The 16,275-nt window shown below is 36.8% G+C and overlaps 2 protein-coding genes across 3 annotated transcripts; both read right to left on the reverse strand.

Moving 5' to 3' along the window:
- Positions 1 to 98: 98 nt before the first annotated feature.
- On the reverse strand, positions 99 to 4,292 carry LOC125827581 (uncharacterized protein At5g43822). The gene is made up of 7 exons (XM_049506881.1): positions 4,271 to 4,292; positions 4,047 to 4,195; positions 3,773 to 3,891; positions 2,831 to 3,010; positions 2,239 to 2,295; positions 1,579 to 1,646; positions 99 to 576 (listed from the first exon to the last, which is right to left on the reverse strand). The coding sequence occupies exons 2-7, from the start codon at positions 4,176 to 4,178 to the stop codon at positions 533 to 535; spliced, it is 600 nt and encodes a 199-aa protein (XP_049362838.1). The 5' UTR covers positions 4,179 to 4,195; positions 4,271 to 4,292; the 3' UTR covers positions 99 to 532.
- Positions 4,293 to 5,047: 755 nt separating this feature from the next.
- Positions 5,048 to 16,048, reverse strand: LOC125827551 (uncharacterized). 2 transcript variants are annotated; one of them, XM_049506847.1, is made up of 13 exons: positions 15,630 to 16,048; positions 12,214 to 13,306; positions 11,035 to 11,253; positions 10,723 to 10,946; positions 10,143 to 10,217; positions 9,917 to 9,988; positions 9,709 to 9,807; positions 9,307 to 9,378; positions 9,087 to 9,201; positions 8,594 to 8,662; positions 8,175 to 8,475; positions 6,612 to 6,684; positions 5,048 to 5,916 (listed from the first exon to the last, which is right to left on the reverse strand). In XM_049506847.1, exons 1-13 carry the CDS (start codon positions 15,777 to 15,779, stop codon positions 5,488 to 5,490), a joined length of 2,991 nt encoding a protein of 996 aa, XP_049362804.1. In that variant the 5' UTR covers positions 15,780 to 16,048; the 3' UTR covers positions 5,048 to 5,487. The 2 variants fall into 2 exon arrangements, with proteins under 2 accessions (XP_049362804.1, XP_049362803.1); XM_049506846.1 differs by having other exon boundaries at positions 5,048 to 5,919.
- Between the last annotated feature and the right edge of the window lie 227 nt (positions 16,049 to 16,275).

Raw genomic sequence — 16,275 nt, forward strand, 5'->3', positions numbered from 1 at the left:
GGTCCATTGAATTTGACTTGGGTCTTTGTTCCCCCAGTACTTACAACCCCAAATATGGGATGAAGGTCAAGATAGAGTTTAGGGAAATATCAATTAGATATTAGGAAGGATTTGTATTTAATTGTGTTATTGGATTTAGCTGTTTAATCAAAACCATGCTACTAACTAAGGAAAAAAAAAACAAAAGGTTGTTTGTACAAAGTTAATAACATATCAATAAATGAAATTGAATATACACAACACCTAAAGTCTTCTCTTCCATTTCCAAGGTCCAACACCTTCCATCTACAGTGATCAAGATAATTCTCTGCTTCACCAAAGCTATGTTGCTCGGATTCTCCAAAAATATTGCCACACCCATGTCGGATCCTTTTGGAGGATCCGACACATACACTTGAAGAGTTCGAGTAATGTAGCACCCAAGTGCAAGATATTTCCTGCTCTTTAGTCAGAACTGAAGTCTTCCTGAACTTAAAGCACATTCCAAGTTCCAAAAGCACTTCATCAGTCCAAGGATCCATGCTAATAGACATCAAGCTATCTCTTCAGCAAATATGATTTCAAAAATGACTTGAACTGCAGAAGAGAAGCAATTAGAATGTAGAAGTTGGGGTTCAATAACATGTAAGGTGGGCAGTAAAACAATGTTTTACAAGCTTCTTTTTTAACACAACTGAAACTCGATTCAAGCTAGCAAGACCTTACTGCATATAGTTTAATTGTAGCTACAAGCAAAACTACATGATTAAGAGGCTTCATATGGTTGCTCTCACCTTGTATATTTCCTAGGAGCTTTAACTTACAGGACTTAGATAACTTGATGAGATGATTAAACAAAGTTACACATCATCAGTAACTTAAAAAATATTATGGTGAGTAACAGCTGCCTAAATACCTAATCAGCAAAGGAAAGAGAAGAGGAATAACAGAAACTAAATATCTGAGACTGAGTGTAAAATTCATAGATTTGATACAGTTCAATATTTATTATCTCTTAAGTTAACTCCTGAGTCTTCTAGGTTGACTGTAAGCCTAGAGATCAGGTAATCCAGGAGTAAGGGGCAATATCCAGCTCTTTATTTTTTCCTCCATAATAAGCTCTCCATGCATTAGCACGTCAACATCCATATCTTTATTTCAGGCTACACCAAAAGAATGTCTGCCTTCTAATTTTAGGTTGTCATATACTCGTGTCTGAGAGAATTATCGACTCATGTCAGACCAATGCATACTCATAGACTGGTACCTCTAATACAAAGGTGTTTCTTTCCTTTCTCAAAGAAAGCAAACTCTGTAATCACCACACCCAACTGTTGACAAAACCAAAATACATTTTGAATTCTTCTCTTCATAAATGTGCCAAGTTCAAACTGCCATGCTATAACAGTTTGTTCTGACAACATGTTTATTTCACAGGAAAGAATAACTGCAGCTTTATATTGATGAACTGTCTGATAGACTGTTGGATTCATACTGACACCAGTTTTGTTAACAATGGGATTTGCACAGATTCAAACTCACATCATATGCCATATCAATTAACAAGTCACTTGAATTCCTCTTACTACGTTTACTCACCTTCCTCTTTGGGGATGTTAGGCTGATCAACCAACAGTTGCTGAAGTGCACCTAAATCATCAGTTGCACTGCAAGATAGTCAAGTTACAATATGTGCATAAATGTTCAGAGAGAGAGACGGAACCTTATGAAAACCCTGAATATCCCTATCATCACTCTATTAAAAACTAAGAGTGCCTTTTTAAAGTAGTTCTGCATATTCTTGACTATTTTGTTCCTTTTCTAGGAAGTATTCATACGAAAAATACTGACATAAAATGATAGCCTTTGAAAGAACAGAAAAATTGTGTGTAGATCAAAGCTTGAAGACCAATACAGCCATAAAACTGTAGAGAATAATTCATGAAACGTTTAGAAATTACTGAGGCCTGCAATCTGCATACCATTAGTGCACTGATTCAAATGAAGAAAATTACTATGCTGCATTATTGCTTGTTACCTTAATGTGAGGCCTATTTAATAGTTAGATTACACTTGAAATAAAAAATGATATCACTGGATAGGAGCTAGTGTCTTTATTTTCATCAGTTAGGATTAACCGAACATTTTTCTTGGGGAACCAAGCAAATTGACAGAGGACAACTAAATCACAACCAATCTCTCAACCTCTGCCAGTGAGATCTAGAGAGAAAATAAATGGCCAAAACTGTCACATCATACCTGGGTTTTAAAGCAAATGCTGAAATTGCTGATATGACCGACAATTTCAGACGGTACCTGAAAAATGTACTGGGGGAATCAGTAACAAAAGTTCGATGCAATATCACAAATAATGCAAGGATTAGAAATAGTTCCAACAGTAAAGGATGATTATATCAAATTCATTGGAGGTGAGGGAGGTCCTGGAGGAGAAAGAGAAGAAAGAGGTAAACTTGATTCCAAACAAAAAATTTCTTCATCTTACCCTGTCATAGTAAATAGATCAGCCAAATCATTATCGTAGTAACAAGAAAAAGCTCCTGATTGAGCAAGTGAGTGATACTAAGAAGGTGATGGCGGATTGCATATGATTATCTGGCATTTTTTTTGGATAATTATATGATTATCAAATTCCTAGGAAGAAAGATCAAAGTACATCTATCACAAAGAAGAGGCAAGCACAAAATTTACTTGGAAAACAACATACTCACGCCTAATAAAGGCTCGACGATGGAATTTGCTAGTACTAAAAGACAACAAATTTTCTCATTTAAGACAAACAAGGCAGGAAAAGAAAAACAGGAAAAATATATATGTTCTTCGTTATGCATACTCTGATTGGTGCATCTCATAAAGAAGTTGTAGCCCATCCAAGCAATCAGCAATGCTTGGTTTCATCCCAACGTGTTGCTGTAGCTGTTTCAAATTCTTCTGAACGGATCCCCCTTTTATGAGCTGTCTACCATCACGAACCATCTTATCAAGCGACAGCACAACCGAATGAAACTTTTCCCTAGATATTGAACCAAACATAAAAAGGGAAAAAATTAACCCTCTTAGTTGATAAATCAACTTCTAGCTCAAAGAAGTTAACGCTATATAACATTACGAAGGAGTAACTTTTACTAGCATAATCAAATACAAGAAAGAAGAACAAAGAACAAATCAGTGTTGTCAAAGGTGTGCTTTAACCCTGAAGCGAGGCTCAAAAAATGTTGAGCACTTCTCCTCGCTTAATGTGTACTTCAGTGCCTGCCATCAAGATTCAAGGCTCTAATACAAACTTTTCCTAGCAAATGAGCATTTCCTGAAGAGGTGACACTAAAGAATTGATATTTCACTTTATCATTACAAAATATTCAATTTCACTGTCCATATATTTGTTTTTCATGTTTATAATTATTAGACTTGAACTAACCATACATGTATTTTTTCTCCATTTGCACTTTTTTTTCACTAAACCTACGTTTTATTTTCCCTTTGTGCTTAAAGCCCCAACCAACCATAGAGCTTTTTTACGCTTTTTGCTTTTAACAATACTGAAACAAATATAAAAAGGTCAAACAACAATATTTTGAGTTTTAAAACTGACAAAAGAGAGTGTTTTCCAGTAGTTAATTTACTCTAGTTAGAGACTTGAGTATCACTATTTCAAGATAAACACTACTTTAATATAACAGACCTTTTTCAAGTTTTTGGTATTAGAATGCTCCCAAATGGAAAAAGGATTAGTTTGGATAGACATAACTTAGTAGCATGGAATAGAAAGACCTACATAGTTTCATTCATTGAAAGCAAGATAGTTTGTAGAGAATTCATTTGTTTCAGCAAGACAGCTTCTTGAATGCCTTCAACACATGTCAAAGCACCATAATTCTTAGAATCCTGAAGAATCTGCATAAAAATGTATTCTTTTATGAGCTAATGTCAAAAGCCCTCAATATTTATAGATATTGAATCCCGCATATTGATTTTTCATATTTTGAAAATCCGGACTCAGCCACTGATTTCGAGCCATTGGAATATGGGTAAAAAACTGGGGAAAGTACCTGTAACCTCTGAATGATGGAAGAAGCATTGGTGAATTGAGAAATTAATCGAGATTGTAGCTCATTCCATTTCTCCATCTCTTCCTTCACTTTCCTGAATCTCTGCTGATACTTTTTAATTATAATGTCCATCTCCAATTTACCCAAACCTATCAATAATCAATCAAACAATTAAGAAAACCTTTAACTGAGACGAACATAGAGAGATACAGAGAGGAACATACTACCGGAGTTTGCCGGAGAAAGAGACGGAGCGAGGGGAATTGGTGGCAGCCGCCGGAGAAGTATTAACTATGGCTATATAATTTTTTGTTTTTAAAAAATAATAATTTATATTTAAATTTGGGAACATAATCTCATTTTTTAACAATAATAAGTGGTAAATTTTACAATTTTTCCACAAAATCAAATCAAAGCATCACTTATATTTTTGTTTATTTAAAACATAGAAGTACAAAAAGAAATATAAAGACACAACATAAAAAAGTCAAAACAACTTATTTTTTTAATATCTTGTGTGTTTTGATCAAGTATAAGTTTCACATTAGATAACTCAAATCAAAGTTATATGTAAAAGAATACTCCATATATATTATATATTTATCGGTTGCATTTCAAAAGATGTGATTTAGTAATTGCATTTCAATAATGTGACTTGCTAATTTAAGCTAACGTTATCTCCCAACCCATTCGTTATCACATTTTTCATGTACGTTACTGTGTTTATGAAATTCTCGCTATAATTACACATAAATAACTTTTTACTGCCAAAATTGAGAACATTTTTGAGGAGGCGGGGGTGAGAATCGTTTAATTTGTTGTGTTATGTTCTACCTGTAGCTCAAAGGTTATTAATACCGTGTATATCCCACAAGTGAAGTCTGAAAAGAATAGAAGGTAGTCGGAATGGACCCTCAACTCAGAGAGAATATTATCGAAGCGGGAATTGACATTGATAGCTAGTGAAATTATACAGTAGCCAATGATTCCAAACACAAAACTCACGACTCTTCAATTGCCTATCAGCACTAGAAAAAAATTATTGCGAGTGGCAAACCATTTGATACAATCAAGTATATCAAACGAAAAAAACTGTGATACAAACATATTGCAGTTCTCGAACAGTACATAGCGAAAAATGAATTACAAAACCCAACCCTTCAGCCCCTTTCCTTTCTCATTTTCCCTCTCTTTCCCCTCTACGCAGAAAAAACATGACTAAAATAACTTGATCCTGGAAAAAATGGATTTTTCTGTCATGAAGACCAGACTACACTGGGATTCTTCAAACATTTGGAAAACCAATATAAACAGTATCTTATCAAGACAAGATTTTACCTGTCCTTCTAAACTATACAACACACGTGCAAATAGATGGCATGAAAAACGCTGAGGAACAATGGCCCATTGGCAATCAAATATAACAAATCATGGCCACAAACTAGAACGAACTCCAATGATCAGAACTTTTCTTGGTGTTTTGACTCTCAGATGAGACCTTAAATGGTCCAGTGGATCCAAATGGGTCAGCGTCATCAAATGAGTATCCTCTACTATGATCAAAACCACTGGCACTACTTATGGAGTCAAACCTCGTGAGAGTCTCCTTTCGTGGGGAAGATGCACGATCATTTGTACTAAAGGAATCATACCTTGAGAAACTGTCAAAGAAAGGATCTTTCGATCCTACACTATATCTCGGAGAAGTTCCCGCTCTTGAAAGTGGTGAGCCAGGAACTGAATCCTCAAAGGTAAATGGGCTATTCTTCTGGTATCTACTTTCAGCCCCAGGAGACTCTGTCCTTGTTGGACTTGCACCGAAATCAGTTGAGTCAAAGAAATGTTTCTCTCCATGCTTGACATGATCCGACTCCTGCAGGATATTATTAGTCAATGTACAGGGAGACTCTGCAACAGAGCAAACTAGCATTCCATCATCATCAACAGATGGAGTATCAAAAAGCAAAATCCAACTATGCAATTGAGATCATTATTGGGTGTGTACAAGGGTGAAGCAGGAATTATCTTAATTGGGCGACCAAGATACACATGCAACATCGGAACTCATAAATAAAAATGTTACCGTATAAAATATGAACTAGGATATCTTGTTTTATTAAAGAAGAAGATGTTATTTCACATAGTAGATGAAGATGAATTGTTTAGTGTTGTTTCATCTTTGGAGTAAACAGGAGTATATGGAAGATCCAGAATCAGTTAGAGATGTCTTAAGCTCTTTGTAATTTTGTTGAAGTGTTGAAGATCTTCCTGATACTCTACCTCAATTGTAATTAGGAAACCTGTAACTTGTTGTGACAGGTTTCTGATTCTTTGGAAATAGAATACAAGTTGTTACTTTCTCAAAATCAAAATTATCAATTCTATATAGGAATGCAAAAAGGAAAGAGCATTACCGCTTGCCAACATTTTGTCTCAGATTACTTATACAGCAGATTAGTTGTTAAGTGGAATAGTCAGCACTTGCACATATTTACAAAATGACAAGACATGCGACATCTAATAACATTGAACAAAACTAAATCTGATAAGGGTTTGCCTACTCACCTTAGCACTGAAGCCCCAAACAGAATCCACATCATCATTATTGTCAAACGTACCCCAGCCAGGTTCATCAAATCTGTTAACCCAATGAAAGGGGAGAAGAAAAGGACATGAATAAGAATGATGCAAAGCTAGTTATAGGCCTCTGCCACAAGTTTAGAGACGGCATGTCCAACAAGATCAAGGACACACAGAAAGACTTGAAATAAAAGCTTGTGGGACATGACTCAATGAGGGCACTGAAGAAACATGTTTGTGCTAGTAGGTAACTTCACCATTTTAATATACATCAATCCAATCAAAGAGCCAAAATTCGTGTATAAAATGCCAGTACAAACAAATGGTTGTTTATCCCCCACCCACCTATTCAAGTTTCTCCTTCATAATTACCTTAACGGAAAATATTCGCCAAGCCTTGAAAAGCAGCTCTTAAACAGAAGGCAAATTGCCAATCATCTGTCTACTGCAAAAGCTTGAGCATTTTTCTACCTTTTTAATGAGACAAGGAACAACATGCATTTAAGAGATATATGGGTCACTATAACATACTTGAGCATTTTCCTACCTTAAGTCATGATTTTCTTTTTCCCCTTCCCGTGATCGATTTAGAAATTTCTTCAAAAGTCAGAGTTAATACAAAATCTCAGGGTACTTGCACATACTTCCCCTAAGAAGCTATATCTAGTTTAAACTTACGAGACCCTTTTTGCTTATAAAACTAACTGAGAGGCAAAAGTTCAATGAAGCAAAAGAAGTTCCACCAGTGGATTAGTGCAACAAAACTATGGGTACAAAGTCCTAGTCATCCAGAAAAATTGTACTCACTGTGACAATCCCCTTTCATTGGCATAATCGTATGGCAACTACTCCACTATCCTCGCTGCTATCTTGCTCTGGTTACCAACTCAAAATACTTACCATGAAGAATTTGAGGTCAAGATGAGATGTTTCAGCCAGGAAAGAATAAAATGATTTTTTTCTCTCTTATTCCTATGGAATAAGAAAGACAAGGGAGCAGGGGACGGGTGGGGAAAGGGGACAAGAAAGGGACTTCGATGATGCACGGATGAGAGAAGCATGGGATGCTTTTGTTCTTTTACTGTGGGTGGGCAGCCTCTCTGCTTTTGGAGGACTTCGTTTTAAGGGCAACGCGGTGAATTAGTAGATATTATAGAGATAAAATAAGGAGCTTTATTTAACATTCAAAACCAGAATGGAGTGAGACTGAGCATAAATCTTGATAAAGGTATAATTAATTAACACTACATTTCAGCTTTACTATTCAGAACATAAAATGCCATATTCTGTTTTAATTTATTTATAAACTAATGAGACAGACGCAAGACATGCTAAGGATGCATGAAGACACTAGTGAGCAGTGGTCAAAGACACAGGTCAAAACGATTCAGACAAAGTGAAACATGCATCAAGCATGCCCTCGTAGATTTAAACAGACGTTGTGCTGGACATGAAAGTTCTGAAAGCTTCATAAACTATGAAAATTTGGAACTAGTAGAAATGGAAAAATACAGATGGAAAATATTGCACGTAATAGCCAAATTATACCTATCAGTTTCAGATTCTGTTTTAAAGCTCTTGCCGAAATGGTTATCAGAGTATTCACCAGATGGACTATCAAATGCTGTTCGTTCTCGTGGACTGCCCTGTGGACTTTTTGACTCTTCGTCGCTATGCATATACATCAAATCAGTCTCAACAGTACTATTATTTCCTTTAGCGGAATGGTTTTCGGACTTGGCATCAGCATTTGACATAGAATCAGGGGATTCGCGATGAGTTGGAGAACTTTCCTTCTGAATAGATGTGGATTTGGAATTTGCAGGCACAGCTACATCAAAAGAAAATCCTGCAGAAAGTGATATAGGGATGCACATAGGTCAAACATTATGCAACTTATATGGTGCCAGAAAGACAACTGATGAAGAACGGGAAAGGGGGGAGGGAATATATTCAAGAAAGCAAACCTTCATCTTCGAATTTATCCCAATCTTCATCCCAAACAGCTGATATCTCTGGAATTCCAGGTTGCCAGCCTTGAGAAGGAGAAGACCATTTCAGACCAAAAAAGTTAGATGGAAAATATAATAAACAAATGTGATGCAACAAATTGAAAAGTTACCAACTATCTTCGAGTTTTCCATTAAATTTTTTTTAATAAACAACATCAACACAATAAATTCAAAAACCATTGAAAAATATTCAATTTTCAATAATAACTGCAAGAATTGAACAAGAATGAGTTCCAATTGTATTATCTGAGTAGCAAACACAGAAAACATAGGACCTCAAGAACTGATATGACATTATGCACATATGCAGATGAAATAGGTAGGGTTGACTTCTTACCCAGGGTAGGATGTTCAGAATTCAAAAGAGACTCAGTAGGAGCAATGAAAAACAGAACAAACAGAGAACAAACTGTCAAGACGTAGAAAAACAAGGGGAAAAACAACTTACCAGGGGGGAGTTCAATTAACGCAGTTGACTTCATATTAAGCTCGTGTTTCTTGCAACGATCCACCAAGGCCTTCAGTAGCTCCTCAAGATCATGTTGTATGCGATCAGCACGGACCTAGACAACCAAAAGTGGCCGAAACATAGCATAAGTTCCTATGGAAACACACACTTCCCAACAGTTTACCTGAGTAACCAAAGTAATAAGGTATGTTATCTTCACCTGAAGAATACCATCAGTGCTGCCACCTTGTTCCATTTTAGTGATTGCCTGTTGCAACTCCAGCTTTCTCTCCTGAATAAGGGATTTTTTTTCCTTTTATCTCAAGAATATGAAACTAATATGCTCCAACAAGTCAACAAGCACTAAATACTAGGAAAAGAATAAAACAAATGACAAGCTAGAAAATGCTATAAACAAGCCAGCTAAACAATTAAAGCATTGGAACACTAGAAGAAGCCGGGAAGGCGTTTAATCATAGAGAATTAGAGATGCAGGGAGGGAATGGTTTATTCTTATGTGTATAGCATCTTGCAGCAGTAAACTCAAATCTTTCGATTTGTGAAGAACTGGGATATATAACTATAGTACACATTTGAAAGAATATATGGAGCAAAATCTTACTTGAGTATCACGAAATGATGCCTCTTCAATTGTCAGTTTAGAAGCAATTTCTGCAACTTGCTTGTACTTCTCTTCATATTTTTTGCCAAGAAGCTCAGCCTAAAATAACTCATCAATTGACAAAGTGCATAAGAAGGGAGAAATTGAAACCAAACAAATTATGAACTTCACAGAGAGAGAGAGAGAGATCAATGGGCTGAAACAGTACCTCACTTTTATCAGCCAATGCCCTTTCAGTGATTTCATTAAGCCGGTTATCACACCTACTTTTGTACAAAACCTGGAGGAAATCCCAATAAATAAAGAAAATGGATGAGATGGGAAAAAAAATGAAGAGATAAATATAACATAAAGAGCAGGTGATAGTTGAGAAAAAGCAACTCGAAACAATAGAAATGCAACAATGCTGTACATTGAAGGCGGCAACTACTCACAAGATCCTGCATTTTTGTGCGGTAGAATTCAAGCTTCTCCTTGGAATCCAGAAGCATCTTGTCCTTGCTTTCATCCTTATCAAACAAAGGAATTAGGTTTACTACGTCAACAATATTAGTGAAGTAGATAGAGTGCTAGAATTCAACACACAGACAGCTCTTAACCTGAATATGCCCGCATCCTAGATTACTTTGTAGCTAATTAGCTGACTAGACTAAGTTCGTAACATTCTAATCAATTGAATCTTGAAAAAGTATCAGATGGTATGGCACTGAAACAGCCTAATAGTAGTTGTTAGACAAAGTTTCTGGACAGGGAAAGCTAGGAGAGGCTGCACTATAGTCAATAGCTTGATTTAATCTTCTTGAGGAATCATTATCCACATTAAGCTGCACACAATCACTACCTACCTGAATTTACTCCGGGAGAGTCTTGAGGTTAACAATTCCCCCCAGGTTGAGGGGCAATTCTAATCAAAATCATTCTTTTACTCAGTAGGTGCACTCAAGATTACTGTAACCCTATTACAAGAAAACCCACAGAGGAGACAAATTACCTAGAATATAAAGGAAATAATACCTTATACTCTCCTGCTGCCGTTTCTTCTCCCTTTGACTCCGACATATTCTGCTCCCCATTACTTAGTTGGTCCATATGAGAATTATTCATTGATGTTGCTCTAGCATTTTGCTGATTAAATTGCATCGCTCGGTCAGACTGAGGTAATGCCCCCTGCATAGGAGGTCTTAATCCAGGATGTGCAACTGGCTGTACACCAGGCATCCCTTGTGGAGGTCTTACGCCTAAGCAGAACCAGAATGATGAAACAACTTCAGTATACCAACAAAATGGTCGAAACTTAAAACAGCTAAAATGCGGTTTAGGTAGTACCAGAAGCAGGACCCCAGCCAGTGCTTCCATAAGCAGCAGTGGGCGGACCTGCTAGGGCCAGCAGAGTCTCATCAAGCATAATGCTATTCGGTAGTGTAGATGGAAGAGGGCGGCCTTCCCTATATCGTTCCATCAAATACAGAGCTACACAGAACTCCCTCAAAGAGAGCATGCTGTCATTATCTTGATCAGCCAAGTCCCACACCTGCTTCAAGACCTCTGACAGAGACCATGAATGGTATTACTGAACATTACAAATGTAAAACAAACTCCAAATGACACTAAATAAGATAAGTAGGTACATGGTTTGAGGCTTGGCATGCTTTTTTAATGGGAGTATGGAGTATTAATGTACAAATCTTTAAAAAAATAAGTGGCTAAGAGCGAAAATAGTAAGTTACTTTGTAGCTTGATCAGGATTCAAAGACCAAAGTCCAAAAACTTGAAGTTAGAGAATATTCAAAAAAAAAAGAAAAACTTTTTATACTCAGTATCAAAATCAAAATGACATGTATAATTTGGAAAAATAATCCAACAGTTCTGAGATACCAAAATAAAACATCTCTGGACTCTGATAGCTCTCCAATAAATCGTGGCAGCAATCCAACTTAGAGCATATGAACCAAGAATAAGGATATTCACATTTGTATTGTGCCTCCGATAAAACATGACCAAGTAGTAAAAAAGAATGATTGAACACAAAAAAAGAATCTCTGAACCTCAAATTTGCATGGATTAGTTTAAAAAGGGACTTCTCTCAGATTTTAAGCTTGTCCAAGAGAGAAAAGAAAAATAACTCTTTCAAACTTCGACAAGTTCACTTTTTTGATATTGTTAAACACCATCCCTTTGACCCTACTTCCCAGAAGCCCAACAATGGCACTTTCCCACTTTGCTCCGTGTGTGAGGGGGGTGCCCTTACAAACACAGTTCTATAACATACAGAATATGGTAGACTATAGTAGAATTTATAAGATGAAATCTGGTGACTGGTGAGTAAATCAGACTCTTATCTAAACGCCAGATTGTACTCGTTATTATTCGAGCTATGTCGTGGAGTAAGATTTGTTGAAAGTGCATAACTAAAAAGAAAAGGATAAAGGAAATAAATAATTCTGACGATAGCAAGCTTGTCACTCAAGAAAATAGACACTAAAGGCTGCAAAAATGTTAATTTACCTCTTGGCAGTCTCCAGTTCAAGAATAAATTTCGTGCTTGTTGACCGGAGATTTTTCCATCTCTATCTGAATCCACCTCCATAAACACTTTTGCATACTTCTGAACTCCTGCTCTTGTCATTTTTGGCCAAGGAACTTGTGGCTGCTCAGGAGTAGGAGGTACAGAACCCGCTGGAGTTCCAGATGATGACACTGGCAAAATATTCTGAACAGAAGCCTGTTGATTAGGTTTAGACACAGATGGGGTTACTTGCTGCTGATTCCCAGGAGATTGCCTTGTAAGAGTATTAAATGCAGCAAAGGGGTCAGGCTTGGCTGAAGCTTGAGACTCGGTGGTTACTGGAACCATAGCTGAAGAAGTGGGTGCACTCATCAGAGAAAAGTTTGGAGTAGACGAAGACTTTTTTGGTACAGATTGGCTTGCGGAGAAGGTTTCACCTCCAAACATTGTGTCTGACGCAAAACCATTTCCAGAACTACCAGTAGCTTTTGTATTAGCTTCTGTCATGGAAGGTAGTGAAAGAGATCCCTGAAGAGTTTGCGTAACTGGAGGAACCAAAGGGCTCATTCCTCTATTGGGAGGCTGCATAGTAGGTCCAGTGGATATTGCTGCTTGTCTGCTCCCGAGATAGTCATTTGAACTGTTCGAGTTTGGAAGACCAGGACCTGTAAAACTACCACCCCTGGGGAAATTCATGCCAGCAACAAATTGCTGGGGACGTGATGCAGTAGCTGCAGTAGGAATAGGTGGCCTCACTGAGTGGCCAGCTTGAGAAGTTAGATATTGTTGGTTCATACCTGTTGCATGAGGTAGCTGTCCTCTGATGCCAAAATTTTGAGAAGCAGTTGGTACACCAGCACCCATCTGTTGTGCAGGTGCAGCACCAACTGAATTTAACTGGGGAGAAGCAACCGCTGCAAGGTTAATCTGTGGAGCAGGGATTTTAGCAGAAGCGGGACCATATAAAGCTGCCTTCACAATATCTGGTGTTAATTCTCGTTTACTCTGGGCCACTGTTACAAGTTTAAGAGCATTATAAAACTCCGGACGGCTAAGATACCCAGTACGGCTCTGGTCAGCATGTGTCCATATCTGCAATCAAAGATACACAATGTGCACGCACAGTTGAACAAATCATATTTACGTCAGAAGAGTTTTAAAATTGTAGATATTTAAAGAAAACTAGTCATAACTAGCTTATTGTAGTGGGGTTTACAGAACAGAAAGACATATGAGGAAAATCAAAACATATTAACTTAACGTTTTGTAGAAATACAGAGATAACAAAATAAGACTTCCAGTCCTCCTGCAAGTATGTCAAAGAAACAAATCTGCATATTCACAACACAAAGGAAGCTTTTCTCTAATGCCTAGTAAAAACTTCTTGTCTAGAATATCCTACCATTCTAAACACACCAACTGCAGAAAATATTACCATTATACAGTAATTGAATGCCTGGAAAACGGTTAACAAACAAAAAAAGAGTCAACCAACACAGGCAAAAAGCTGGAGTGATTTATCAAGAATGGCAACCAATTTCTGCCACAAGTCTTTTCCAGAAGGACAGATTGATATCATATATCAAGTAAGTCCAACATGATTAAAGCAACTTATGAACTTCTAAGGACGTTCCAATGGTAGCCAGTCAGCAGTTTGACTTTTATAATGACCTAAATAACTAACTTTGATAAAAGTTGTCTCTTAAAACAAAAGAAACAGATGATGAATAAGCACCTATACCATAAGCATACTTACCCATCAAAAAACCTATGACATAAGACGGAAGATGAGAAACAGAGACTTCAAAATAAAGAAAGCTAATGAACTGAAGTCACAAGTATAAAAGTCTGAAACTGCAAACTTAGCTTGGAAGCGAAATCAAAAAAGATCAATCGATCAGAGGTACGTAATAAATAAAAGAGTATCTCAGAACCAAGGATCATCCTACAAAGGAAATAAACAGCTGCTACACTTTTAGAAGAGGTGACAAGGTCGCTGAACTTCCTTTCAGTGCCTTGTCACGGAAACCTACATCACCGACTTCGAATGCTAGTAGAAATAAAGGAACCATCCAACTCAAAATGGCAAAATATCAACTTGCAGTCACAAGATAAATCTTCATCCAATTTGTACAAAAAAGCAATCCCAGAGCAGCTTACAAGTTATTTGAACCTCCAACACCAATGTGTCAATTGTGAAAATGCTTTTCTTTTTAGATAATAGTGGTGTCACGGACAACATTTCAACTATTCCACTAGTACCTACTACCTCCCACTAGCACAGGTACCAGGTTGTGAAAACCCTCTATTCATGCCAATCAATCACTCTTCAAATGAAATTGCTACTACCCAGGTTAGAGTTCTTAAGGCCTACTTTTTGAACCTGGATTTTCTATAGAGTTAGTTAGTCATGTGGGTTTTAACAATCATTTATCAGTTCACTGTGTCCCTGAATACAACCAAATAGATGTATAAGTAACCAAGAGCTGTGATGGAAGAGGTAACCATTAGTATCTGAAAATAAAATTGCTTCAATGATTCCTCTTCTACTTCTGCTTCTCCCATTCTCAACCTCTCTCTTCATTCTTCTTACCTTCTTCAACAACTAATATCTTGAAACCCCTTAAGACACTGCACGTGATTAGAGATCAGAGTTCATCTGATCTCTTTTTCTTTTTTTTTTGCTCAAGTAAAAGTATTAGTATATTCATTCATAAACATGGCCAAACTGGCTGTATACAAGGGGTATACCAAAAAGTAAAGAATCTACATAATATGATTCTCTACAAACTCCACCCAATCATACAGCTGGGAACTTTCTGTTTACACCAAAAGAAAATGAGGAATAGGAGACTACTCCTCAGCTGAGAGAAACTCCACTCTACTCCTTCAAAAGCCCTCATGTTTCACTCTCTCCAAACAACCCATATTAAACCAAGCGGAACCACATTCCAATCCCTTCGTATTCTCCTCCTTCTCCCACTCTTCCAGCTGAACATCAACTCTTCCACAGTATTTGGCATTACCAAGGGTAGTAAGATGATTCTTCGTGGTGATCCCATTCTTATCATGTCAACTAAGAATCCATTCACCGACGCCATTCTTCATTATAGTTTGTGCATTGTTTTACAATCAAAATGCGGTCAGTTTGGTATGTACTAATGTGAATCACTGAATCCCTTCTAATTCATGCTAACAAATGTTCTTCAACATTATCAAGTATATTGAACTTCTGACACTTAATTAATTCAATTATGGTCCTTAAGCTCACTTACATTCCTCTAACAATTTATTGAACTATTTTTCGCCCTTCGAGATCAACACAATACAAGATTCAACCACAAACACAACTAGAAACATTGACATAACAACAAAAAATGCATAGACAAGTAAAAAGGGGAGAAATTTAAAGTACCTGAGCTAAAACAGGTTGAGGCAAGTTAGATCCTTTCAAAAAACCAACGGCTTCAGCACCACTGATTCTCCCATCTTGATCCAAATCAGCTCTACGAAAGAAAAGTTCAAATTGATCCATATTTGGTCCTCCTTGACTTGCCCCCGCCATTTTCTTCAATTCAATAACTCGCAAATTTCACAGATCAATACATTAGACTTCAAAACTCCGAATTCAACACCCAAGTCCAAGAAAAATCGGCCAGCGGTAGTGTTTCTGGTATCAATTATGATTAAATCTTACAGAAATGAAGCTAAATTGGGAAAATTATGAAGAATTTAGGAGATCTGGAGGGTGAATATACATAAAATCGGGTCTGATTTACTATGCTAGGTTTTACCCGATCTAGAATTCCAGATTAGGAATTGAAGCATAATTCTAATACTTTACAATTTGCTCTATAGACTCCCTTGTTAATCAAAACTTTACAATTCCACCCCATCTTTTTTTCTTTTTCTTTATCTTTAGTTTAATGAAATTAAATTATTATATAATGATTAATAATTAGGATTATGTGCATTGGCTGTGTAAGTGAGGATCCATTGACATATCTATTTATCTATATCTTCTATATTACTTAAAAACATGAACTTTTAACTTTAATGTT

The sequence above is a fragment of the Solanum verrucosum genome, unplaced genomic scaffold (assembly GCF_900185275.1).
Source record: "Solanum verrucosum unplaced genomic scaffold, falcon-dt-bn FXZP01000064.1, whole genome shotgun sequence".
NCBI classification, from domain to species: Eukaryota; Viridiplantae; Streptophyta; class Magnoliopsida; order Solanales; family Solanaceae; genus Solanum; species Solanum verrucosum.